At 44.3% G+C, this 12,489-nt stretch overlaps 2 protein-coding genes across 6 annotated transcripts in view; one reads left to right on the forward strand and one right to left on the reverse strand.

Moving 5' to 3' along the window:
• LOC130282824 (oocyte zinc finger protein XlCOF22-like) overlaps positions 1-6,611 on the reverse strand; it is a 27,586-nt gene extending 20,975 nt beyond the window's left edge. Inside the window, exon 1 of the mRNA XM_056531632.1 lies at positions 6,594-6,611. The gene's annotated coding sequence lies outside the window, so the exon portion shown is untranslated. The remainder of the gene's footprint in view (positions 1-6,593) is intronic.
• Positions 6,507-12,489, forward strand: LOC130282795 (gastrula zinc finger protein XlCGF57.1-like). Of its 5 annotated transcripts, none has more exons than XM_056531539.1 (3): positions 7,124-7,540; positions 9,544-9,767; positions 9,978-12,489. In XM_056531539.1, the coding sequence occupies exon 3, from the start codon at positions 10,059-10,061 to the stop codon at positions 11,994-11,996; it is 1,938 nt and encodes a 645-aa protein (XP_056387514.1). In that variant the 5' UTR covers positions 7,124-7,540; positions 9,544-9,767; positions 9,978-10,058; the 3' UTR covers positions 11,997-12,489. The 5 variants fall into 5 exon arrangements, with proteins under 5 accessions (XP_056387516.1, XP_056387514.1, XP_056387515.1 ...); XM_056531540.1 differs by having other exon boundaries at positions 7,124-7,332; positions 7,445-7,540; positions 9,544-12,489; XM_056531542.1 differs by lacking the exon at positions 9,544-9,767 and having other exon boundaries at positions 7,124-7,332; positions 7,445-7,540.

The raw sequence follows: 12,489 nt of genomic DNA on the forward strand, positions 1-12,489 counted from the left end.
TGACACACTCTGTATTTCTTCTGGGTTCGTCCCGTCCTTCCAGTGTTGGGGATCACACCTGGAATGTGTTGGCCGGGGACGATCCGGGGACCTAAAGTTCCAGAGGTGCTCTGACCCGCTCTTTGTCGGTCACCATAGATGAGGGCCTTTAGAACTACCTCTTGGAACTCCAGGTATGTCCCTGTGTTGCCAGCGTACTTGTACAGTATAAAAGAGTTGTACATGGCAACCTGTACCATGTAGCCGGCAACCTTTTTATACCATACACGTTTTCCGCATGGCGTTATATGGCTTGAGGACTTGATCAGAAAGATCAACTCCCCCCATATACCGATTGTAGTCCAGAATACAATCAGGCTTGAGGACCGGTCCCTCGGTACCTCGCACAGGGACAGGGGTGCTGCCATTCCCATGAATTGTGGTGAGCATAAGGACATCCCTCTTCTCCTTATACCGGACCAACAACAGGTTCTCATGGGAAAAGGCACGGGACTCACCCCGGGGGATAGGAGCATGTAGGGGATGGGGCGGAAGGCCTCTTTGATTCTTCCGGACTGTCCCACAAGCGACCGTGGATCTGGCGGCGAGGGATGTGAAGAGAGGGATACTAGTATAAAAGTTATCCACGTAAAGGTGGTAACCTTTATCTAGCAATGGGTGCAAAAGGCCCCAAACGATTTTCCCGCTAACACCCAGAGTGGGGGGACATTCTGGGGGTTCAAAACGGGAATCTCGTCCCTCATACACTATAAACTTGCAAATGTACCCGGAGGTACTCTCTCAAAGTTTATACATCTTCACGCCACCGCGCCCGCTTGGTAGGGATGTATTGCCGGAAGCTGAGTCTCCCCTTGAAGCTGATGAGAGACTCATCAATAGAGACCTCCCGCCCCGGGACATAGGCCTCCCAAAATCTGGCCCCGAAGTGATTGATGACCGGCCTCATTTTATACAGGCGGTCATACGCAGGATCAGTTCGTGGGGACATGCCGCATTATCAGCATAATTCAAACATCTCCGAATGGCCTCGAACCGAGAACGTGCCATGGCCATACTGTAGAGGGGTGTCTGGTAAAAGACGTCCCCACTCCAATATTGCCTGACACTGGGTTTTTTAACTATACCCATATGCAGCACGAGGCCCCAAAAGGTCCTCATTTCGGCTGCATCGACAAATGACCGAAAAAGTCCTTTTCAGTGAACCCGGCGATGTTAATTTTGATTCCTGAGTCGCCAACAAACTCAGGAATCACGGGCTCGTGGTCCGCTGGCTGAGTCCAGACAAGTTCTCTGGTACGATGTACCAGTGATCTTGGCTGGGGGGTTTCACTAGTATGAGCGCCAGGGGGACTCATACTAGCATGAGGCACAGGGTCAAGGACAGAGGAGGTTTGCGGCGCCGCACGGCCTTGGTGGCTCATCATCAGAACTAGATGATGAGGAGGACGATGAAATAAGGAAGGTGGGGTCTTCATCGTCCTCTGAGCCGCTCTCGGTGTCGGAGGCAATTATGTCATATGCCTCCTCCGCCGAAAACACTCTGCGGGCCATTTCCCTACTCTAATGGGGATACGGGTGTGTGTGTGGGGGGGGGGGGATGGGGGAACTTTATTGATGTGTGTGCTGTGTGTGGTGTGGTTCGAGACTACCTCCCTAACCCGCCCTAACCCTCCCTAACCTAACTAAACTAACCCGCCCTAACAGAAAAAAATATAAAATAAAAAGGGGACTTTTTTTTTTTAAAAAGGGGACTTCTAGCACAAAAAAGCCCTGCGCAAAAAAAAGCGTTTATCTAATCAGTGGTGTGGGCACTGATTAGCACTTGTGGCGGCAGGGGGCGCAAAAGTCAGTGGGGGGTCCGGCCACTCAGCCCAGAACAGTGGCTGGTGGCTTGTACACAGACCCCCACACAAAAAAAAAAACGAAAAATAAAATAAAAAAAAACGCTTTACCCCGAAAAAAATGCACCCACCTGAACCCCCCAAAAAACGCTGATCAGTGATAAATCACTGACAGCGGTGGGACAGGCTGCACACACAGGTACGGTCCGTCCACACAGTACACGCCTGCTACTGGTGGCACAGACCGCCTATGGGTGCTAAAAAAAAAACGCATTAACCGAAAAAAGTGCCTTTACCATCAAAAAAACGCTGATCAGTGATAAATGACTGACAGCGGTGAGGCACGCCGCACACACAGGTAAGGTCCGGCCACACAGTACACGCCTGCTACTGGTGACAAGGACCGCCTATGGGTGCAAAAAAGCGCTAGAAAACCCGAAAAAAGCGCCGGCACCACACAAAAAAAAACGCTGATCAGTACTACAGGACTGATCAGCGGTGGGTGGGCTTTAACAAACAGTGGCAGACCGCTCTTTTATAACTAAGAGGGTCCGCACACACGCTTAGGTGAAAAAAAAATAAGAAAGATCTGCGCCAAAAATAACGCTGGCATCAGACCACAGCGACCCAGCAGGGGCGGGGTCACGCAGCTAAAGGTGCTACGGACCCCTGGACACCCACTGATGTACGCTGAAAAAAAAAAAAAATATTTTAACCCTAACCTGTCCCTACCTAATCTAAAACTAACCCTGGGGGATTTCTGTGCCAAGGGGCCACAGAAAGGGGGCAAGGGGCACATTTTTTTACTGAGGGGATGGTGGGCAGCACGGGGCTCCGTCCTGCTCGCCAGATCTCTGTGGAATGGCGGGCAGAACGGAGCAACATGCTCCTAGCCCCCACCATCCCCTCCCATTACACTGTGATTGGTGTGGCCACTTTGGCCACCCAATCACACTGTAGTGGGGGCGGTGGCAACAATGCCAGCCCCCAGTACAGCACTGATGATGATTGGTGGTGTATATTACACCACCATTCACCATCTATATCCGGGTCACAGGGTCACACGTGACCCTGATGACCCGGAACCGCTGCAGAACGCCGGTAAGGAGTTACCGGCGCCCTGCAGCGATCGCCGGTATAGGAGGTCCTCCGGACCTCCTCCTGCACACTGCCGGATGTCTGCTGAATGAAATCAACAGACATCCGGCTCCGATCCCCGCCCGGCGAGCGGAGGGGAACGGAATCGCAGCACATCGCTCGTCTGAATTGACAAGCGATGCGCTGCGATCGCCGACATGGGAGGTCATCATGACCCCCCTGGGTGATATGCCGCGATGCCTGCTGAACGATTTCAGCAGGCATCGGGCACCGGCTCCCCTCCGGCTAGCGGCGGGGGGCCGGGAATGGACAGGACGTACTCCTACGTCCTCGGTCCTTAAGGACTCGGAAACGGGGGCGTAGGAGTACGTCCATTGTCCTTTAGGGGTTAAAGGACATCTGTAGTGCTCTGAACTTATCCCCTATATGAAGGATATGGGATAAATTATAGATCGTGGGGGGTCCAAGCGCTGGGGCCACGGCAATATACAGGAAAGGGGGGGGTATGGGAAAGGCAGCAGCAAGCACGACCTCCATGTATCTCTATGGGATTCATGGAGGGGCGTATCGGCTGCCGCAACATGTGGCGACGGAAAGCCCCCTTTCCTGTACATTGCCACGGCCCTGTTACAGGAGGTCCCGTGGGGACAAGTTCAGAGCACTGCATATGTCCTTTAACCCCTTAAGGACCGGGGTTTTTTCCGTTTTTGCATTTTCGTTTTTTTGCTCCTTGCCTTTAAAAAATCATAACTCTTTCAATTTTGCAGCTAAAAATCCATATGATTGCTTATTTTTTTGCGCCACCAATTCTACTTTGTAATGACGTCAGTCATTTTGCCCAAAAATTTACAGTGAAACAGAAAAAAAAATCATTGTGAGACAAAATTGAAAAAAAAAACGCAGTTTTGTAACTTTTGGGGGCTTCCATTTCTATGTAGTACATTTTTCGGTAAAAGTGACACCTTATCTCTATTCTGTAGGTCCATACGATTAAAATTATACCCTACTTATATAGGTTGGATTTTTTCGTACTTCTGGAAAAAATCATAACTTCATGCAGGAAAATTAATACGTTTAAAATTGTCATTTTCTGACCCCTATAACTTTTTTATTTTACCGTGTATGGGGCGGTATGAGGGCTCATTTTTTGCGCCGTGATCTGAAGTTTTTAACGGTACCATTTTTGCATTGATAGGACTTATTGATAGGACTTATTACTTTTTATATCATTTTTTCATGATATAAAAAGTGACCAAAAATGCACTATTTTGGACTTTGGAATTTTTTAGTGCGCACGCCATTGACTGTGCGGTTTAATTAACTATATATTTTTATAATTCGGACATTTCCGCATGCGGCGATACCATATATGTTTATTTTTATTTACACAGTTTTTTTTTTTTTTTTTTATGGGAAAAGGAGGGTGATTCAAACTTTTAATAGGGAAGGGGTTAAGTGATCTTTATTCACTTTTTTTTTGCAGTGTTATAGGTCCCATAGGGACCTATAACACTGCACACACTGATCTTCATCATTGATCACTGGTTTCTCATAGGAAACCAGTGATCGATGATTCTGCCGCTTGACTGCTCATGTCTGGATCTCAGGCACTGAGCAGTCATTCGGCGATCGGACAGCGAGGAGTCAGGTAGGGACCCTCCTGCTGTCCTGTAAGCTGTTCGGGATGCCGCGATTTCACCGTGGCTATGCCGAACAACCCACTGAGCTAACCGGCATGGTTTCACTTTTACTTTAGACGCGGCGTTCAACTTTGAACGCCGCATCTAAAGGGTTAATAGCGCGCGGCACCGCGATCAATGCCGCGCGCTATTAGCCACGGGTCCCGGCCGTTGTTAGAGGCCACGCTGTGGCCCCGCGTTATAGATCGGGAGTGGACACATGCCGCTCCAGTACGTCATGTGTCCTTAAGGGGTTAAGGACCAGAGCGTTTTTTGCACATCTGACCACTTTCACTTTAAGCATTAAAGGGTTATCCAGGAAAAAAAACTTTTTTTTTATATATCAACTGGCTCCAGAAAGTTAAACAGATTTGTAAATTACTTCTATTAAAAAATCTTAATCCTTTCAGTACTTATGAGCTTCTGAAGTTGAGTTGTTCTTCTCTGTCTAAGTTCTCTCTGATGACACGTGTCTCGGGAACCGCCCAGTTTAGAAGCAAATCCCCATAGCAAACCTCTTCTACTCTGTGCAGTTCCCGAGACACGAGTCATCAGAGAGCACTTAGACAGAAAAGAACAATTCAACTTCAGAAGCTCATAAATACTGAAAGGATTAAGATTTTTTAATAGAAGTAATTTACAAATCTGTTTAACTTTCTGGAGCCAGTTGATATATAAAAAAAAAAGTTTTTTCCTGGATAACCCCTTTAATAACTCTGGAATACTTTAACTTTTTATTCTGATTCAGAGATAGTTTTTCTTGACATATTCTACTTTATGTTAGTGGTAAATTTTTATCGATACTGGCATCATTTCTTGATGAAAAATTCCAAAATTTGATGAAAAATTTGAAACTTTTGCGTTTCTTTTTTCTTTGAAGCTCTCTGCGTGTAAGAAAAATAGACATTCCAAATAAATTACATATTGATTCACATATACAATATGTCTACTTTATACAGTAACCCCCCGACCTACGATGGCCCCGACATATGATAAAATCGACATACGATGCTTTTATATGTCGGGGCCATCGCATTAACTGCTATCCGACAGCGCAAAATGCTTAAGCTGCTGTCGGATAGCAGTTTAAGCATCCCTGGCAGGTTCGCTTACCTATTCCCGCTGCTCCGGGTCCACTTCACGATCCTCCGGTGTCTTGCGCATCTTCTCCAGGGTCCGGGCCTTGCTTTCCGGCGTTGTTATTACGTCACTACGCACGCCGCGCCGGCGTAGCAGCGTCATAACGTCACCAGAAAGCGAGGCCCGGACCCTGCAGAAGATGCGCAAGACACCGGAGGATCGCGAAGAAGACACCGGAGCAGTGGGACAGCATCGGGAGCCCCTGGGACAGCATCGGGAGCGGTGAGGACCTGGTCCGGAGCGGCGGGGACAGATAAGTACAGCTTCCTATACTTTACATTGCACGGATCCCTCAACATACGATGGATTCGACAAACGATGGGTCATTTGGAACGAATTACCATCGTATGTTGAGGGACCACTGTATTTGCATCAAAAGTTGACATCTTATACTTTTGGAAGACATTCGAGGGCTTCAAAGTTCAGCAGCAATTTTCCATTTTTTCCCACAAAATTTTCAAAATCGGAATTTTACGGTGAAAATGGTCTGGGTCCTTAAGGGGTTAAGATTAGAACCCCATATCTGGGGAGGGGGAGGGGGAGAACAAATATAGGAACCTCTTAGAATATGAATCCTATATAAAGTGAAATAAAACACTTAAAAGCCACCAATTAAAGCGCAGCTTTCACTTCATAACAGAAGAGAATGCTGTGCTGTGATTGGCTGCCATTAAGACAACTATACCATGTGACCCACAAATTCCATGACCTTCCTATACATTCACCCCACGGAGGCATCATGTGACCAGTGTAAACAATAGTTGTCAGTACGGTTTAACTATTTAGTGACTGGCAGGCTCCTGCATGCCCACAAGGCTGTAGTCAGGTAACTCACATCCTCTCTATTACCACCTGTCCAGGCCGTCCTCACCTGTGTCACTTTATGGGTTTGCCCCCTCAGTGCCTGAGTTTCTCACCCATACCCAAATTGGCAGCAGCAGTGGCAGCGACTTCCTTTCCTGCCACGTCATTATCCATCCAGCTGTTATTTTCTCTTTTTTATTACTATCTATCTCAGACCCGTGATGTAGGCTACAAAAAAATGGCGGCTGAGGTGGAGACCAAAGAGCAGACATTCTCCTCCCCTACAGTAAGAGTCACGCTCGCTTCGATCCTGGTGACGTCACTACTTTACATTGGAAGGAAAATAAGCAGCTTCAAGGGGCATGGCGTCACACGGTCACGTGAACAGAGAAACTCACGTGACTGGAATGCAGGGAGAACCTCTTAGGAGCCCATACGGTCTAGGCCAGTGTTTCCCAACCAGGGTGCCTGCAGCTGTTGCAAAACTACAACTCCCAGCATGCCCGGACAGCCGAAGGCTGTCCGGGCATGCTGGGAGTTGTAGTTTTGCAGCAGCTGGAGGCACCCTGGTTGGGAAACATTGGTCTAGTCACAACTATTGTATCAATAGTCCTTTGGCTTCTCCAGCAGTACAGCCTGGAAGCCTGACTCCTGTACATGTGATAATCACATGGTCATGACGTCATCAAAGGTCCTTTAGCCTCTAGGAGTTCTTATATACAAGAAGTAAATGTTTGTGGTCTGCATGGAGGTGCACATGGCAGCTATATGTAATGTGAAGACCCTGTCCTGCAGCTTTATCTCAGTAATTCAATATTAAACAGTATAGAGACGACTCAAGCATTATATATATATAGGGAACTGACAGGTCTTTTATCTCAGCTTCTCTCTGCAAAAGAACTACAATTCCCATAACTCCTTTCTGTGAACAGTCCATATTCCTGCTCATGCTTCTAGTCTGGTGTGTGTCCTGGTAAGGTAAGTGGCCCCTTGTGTTCCTTGCATTTATTTATGTGATTTCTATGTATTTGTTGTGTGTTGTTTATGGCACAGACCTGGTTTGGGTGCCATATGCAATGTTGTGCGCCCCGTATAAAATGACTCCATGTCCAGTGTCCATGTCATGCATCTCTTGCTGTATATAAAAAGCTTTAAAGGGGTACTCCTGTGGAAAACATACATTGAACCTGGAACCTCACAGGTACCTTTTGGTCCGGAGGCGAAGGGTAAGGTTTGTTGGGGGGCCTCTCTCCTATAGGAGAAGGCTTGCGATAGACCGCATCCTTTGTGCACTTTTTTTTAGTGTAACACGTTTGCACTTTTTCTTGCACTTTGGGTGATTCGAGAGCACGTTCCTCGGCTCCTGTGGAAAACATTTTTTTTTTAACTCTTTATAAGTCAACTGGTGCCAAAAAGTTAAACAGATTTGTAAACTACTTCTATTAAAAATTCTTTACCCTTCCAGTACTTTTTAGCAGCTGTATGCTACAGAGGAAATTCTGTTCTTTTTGAATTTCTTTTTTGTCTTGTCCACAGTGCTCTCTGCTGACACCTGATGTCCGTATCAGGAACTGTCCAGAGCAGGATAGGTTTGCAATGGGGATTTTCTCCTGCTCTGGACAGTTCCTGATACGGACATCAGGTGTTAGCAGAGAGCAGTGGGGACAAGACAAAAATAAAAAAAGAACAAATTTCCTCTAGCATACTAAAAAGTACAGGAACGGTAAAGATTTTTTTTTTTATAGAAAAAACTTTCTGGGACCAGTTCATTAAAAAAATGTTTTCCACCGGAATACCCCTTTAATAATCCTTACCAGTTATTAAGTATGGCAACTAAGTTTCTAAACAGAAGGATGAGACGAGGGTTCTTAGCTTCTTGGAGAGTGGTGTTGAGAAAATATATACAACGGTTAGTCCCATAGCAGTTACTGTGGCAGTGGTCATACAAGTGTCTGCCGCTGATAGGTAATAAATGCTCTTAAAGGGGTACTCCGATGGTGAACATTAAATTTTTTTTATCAACTGGTGCCAGAAAGTTAAACAGATTTGTAAATTACTTCTATTAAAAAATCTTTATCCTTTTCAGCATTAGCTGCTATATGCTACAGAGAAAGTTCTTTTTTTTTCTGTCCATGGTGCTCTCTGTTGACACCTCTGTCCGTATCAGGAACTGTCAAGAACAGGAGTAAATACCCATAGCAAACCTCTCCTGCTCTGGAAAGTTCCTGATGCATACAGAGGTGTCAGCAGAGAGCACTGTGGAGAGAAAAAAAAAAGAAATCCAAAAACAAAAGAACGTTCTCTGTAATATACAGCCGCTAATAAGTACTGGAAGGATAAAGATTTCTTAATAGAAGTAATTTACAAATCTGTTTAACTTTCTGACAAAAAAAAATAGGTTTTCCACTGGAGTACAACTTTAATGATTTGGTGAAAACCATTTAAAGTGGTACGCCGGAAGAAAGAAAAAAATGTTTTCAACTTGTGACAGAACATTATACAGTTTATCAAATTATTTCTATTTACCTACGGTACATCAAGCCTTTTAGTATTTATGTGCTGCTGTATGGCCAGGAGGAAATTGTGTACTCTCTAGTCCATGGAATCGCCTGGTAATTGGGGGTTTACACTACTGGTTGTAAGTAAATAACATACCAGCTTTGCTACATTTCCATTCGCACTAGTATTATACAAAAATATCTGGTCACCAAAATGGTCTCAGTTGTTTTAATTCTTTGCCCTGATGTGCAATTTTCATGGCCCAAATATTGAAAGTGAAAGCCACAAACACCAAGTTATGGTAGGGAGCAACTTTACAAAAAGCCTTTCTGGGTACTGACTATGACCTGCCCAGGACCTTCTGGAGGTTACATTGTATTGGGTAGCATTCAAAAGTCTAGAAAATCTCCAAAAGTGTTAACATTTTGTTAGATTTCTGTAATTCTGTTTACAGAGTTTGAACAATTTTTTTGTCTTTTTAGAGAAATAGAAATCCAGCACAGGATGGATGCAGTGAATGAGTCCCTTTATCTCATACAAATCAACGATACAAGTGGTGCATCATAGTCCTGCACATCAGTATGACTAAGGGTGTAACACACCCAATACATGTGATTCTACGATACGCTAGATTTCTCTTTCTCCTTCAATGTCTACTTTGGGTGCTGCCCAGCACCATCCGTGTTGTAGGGTAGACTACATCTGGGTGAGCTTGCAGTTTGTCTTTTTAGTACTGCTCTAAAATGGGCTTCAGTTGGTTTAGTGGAAATAAATCCCTTCTCTGTTAATGCATTTCCCACTTGCAGACAACAAGTGGTCCTCCGGAAGAAGCCTTACCTGTATGATATTCTTATATCTTCTTATGCCTCTGAATATGTAATAACAGGTACTTTTATTGCCTTTTTCACCATAACAGATGCACGTGAAGCCAGAAGGCTACCACGCGGGTTCTATACCATTACATCTCCGTGATCTTATAGATACCATATATCTGTAAATGGAAAATCACCTAAATAGGATGCAAAGATCTGTACAGATGGCAACTAAGCAGTTTACCTTATTTAAAGATTGCAAAGTCTCACAATCCGACAGTACTACAATAGTAGATAATACTAGAGAGTATTCATCTGTAATCATTAAGGGGGAACCAGTGTCATGTGATGCATGTAATCCTACAGACCTTGTTAGTTTTACACTCATAGATCATAATGGACACGATGCATCTGTTTACTTGGAGGAACCAACCTCAAGTGATATTGAAGACCACAGGGACGATGTCATCTCTATTCGTGTTAAGGAGGAGCATGTTTTATGTGAGGGAGGAAGCTTTAGTAACGCCAACAGTTGTGCACCCGCAGATTATGGACAACAAGATGTCTCCCCTGACATTAAGGAAGAATCAGATTCATGTCATGGTGAAAGTCTTAGGGACACTGATCTTCATAATCCTTTAAATTCTACAGAACAGGGACTGGCTGAAGTGAAAAAGGAACCAGTCTCCTGGGAGGCAGAAAATAATATTTGTAAGTCAATAGATCATAGACAAGAATGTCTTCCAGTTAAGGAGGAATCTGATTTGAGTGGAGCATTAACCACTGACATTCATTCATCTACACGTCAAACACAATGGGCATTTTTTCACGAAAAGCAAGGACCTGACTTATTCCGTGAACAGTATACAATGAAAGAACACTTGCGTGCCTCTAGTGACAGGACCGTTTTATTCCATTTTCAGAGGGAACAACTCAAGCAAGAGAACTCTGTTACTCCTCCCATTAAAAGAAGTCAGAAAAATGAAGATTTCGAATTTATATGTGTTGAATGTGGAAGAAGTTTTAGTAATATTACAGATCTGGGAAAACATCAGCGACATCATGTTAAGCAGAAGATATTTCACAATTATGTGTCTGAAGACCTCCAACCTCCAAGACAATATGAATGTCCAGAGTGTGGTAAAAGGTTCCACACAAATTCCCAACTGCTTGTCCATCAGAGAAGTCACACTGGAGAAAAGCCATTCAGTTGTTCTTTTTGTGGAAAACGGTTCTCTGAGAAAGGGAAGTTAGTCCGGCATGAAAGAACCCACACTGGTGAGAGGCCATATGCCTGTAAGGAGTGTGGTAGAAGGTTTGCTGAAAAAGCCAAGCTAGTCAGGCATGAGAGAACTCACAAAGGGGAAAGATGCCTAGAATGCGGGAAACATTTTCCAGATGATACCCAACTTGCTGTACATCGACGGATTCACCGAGGAGAGAAGCCTTTTGAGTGTTTGGAGTGTAGCAAGAGTTTTCAGAGCAGTAACCAACTCTTGGTGCATCAAAGAAGCCACACGGGTGAAAAGCCTTTTGAGTGTAACCAATGTGAGAAACGGTTTACTGAAAAAGGTAAACTAGTGAGGCACGAGAGGTCTCACACCGGAGAGAGGCCATATGAATGTGCTCAATGTGGCAAATGTTTTGCAGAGAAAGGCAAGTTGTCCAGGCACCAAAACACTCACTTGGATGAGAAACAATTTCGATGTACTGAATGTGGTAAAGATTTAAGCAATAAGTTGTCGCTCACAATTCATCAAAGGATACACACAGGTGAGAAGCCATATGTTTGTTCCCATTGTGGTAAATGCTATACGTACAAATCCTCTCTAACAAAACATAACAACATCCACTCGCAGGAGAATCAGTATACTTGTATGGAATGTGGACGACATTTTAGTGAGAAGCGGAACTTAGAAAGGCATTACCGGACTCACACAGGGGAGAGGGAGTTTATTTGTTTAGAATGTGGCAAACATTACTGTGATAAGTCATCCCTCGTAGTCCATCAGAGAATTCACACTGGGGAGAAACCGTATGTGTGTTCATACTGTGGGAAAAGTTACAGTGACAAATCTTCTCTAAGTAAACACGAGCGACGTCATAAAGAGGAGAAATTGTAGAATGGTTTCTAGGAGAGGAGAACATGATCAAATGGGAAGTGGAGAAGAAAGAAAACTTCAGGACTGGGCAGAGAGGCCATATCCATACAACACAAAACAGAGTTTATTATACGAACAGTCAGTTCCCTGAATAGGATCATCTCATTTATTCTTTGTTAAGGATTAAAAATACTGTTTAGTGGCACTTACGGACGGATGGATTATGACAACTGCCTGCTGTCCACTTTTGTGGGTGACATGTAAAAAAAACACATCATGGTTGACTTCATGAAGTCTGATGAAATTCCAGTGTTATATTATATATTAACAAATAGAGGATTCTTAGGGTTTTTATTTGTCTGGCTTTTGAAAACTAGATGTAAACTGATGCATGTAAAAGAGATGTTTACACATTATTATTGCTGCAAAAGGATAACTCAATGTGGCATTAAAGGGGTACTCCAGTGAAAAACTTTTTTTTTTTTTTTTAAATCAACTGGTGCCAGAAAGTTAA

This window comes from Hyla sarda, chromosome 7 (genome assembly GCF_029499605.1).
Source record: "Hyla sarda isolate aHylSar1 chromosome 7, aHylSar1.hap1, whole genome shotgun sequence".
Lineage (NCBI taxonomy): Eukaryota > Metazoa > Chordata > Amphibia > Anura > Hylidae > Hyla > Hyla sarda.

Bases quoted from the DNA above. Each gene is read 5' to 3' on its own strand.
- LOC130282795 (XM_056531541.1), top strand. From the start codon at position 10,059: ATGGAAAATCACCTAAATAGGATGCAAAGATCTGTACAGATGGCAACT.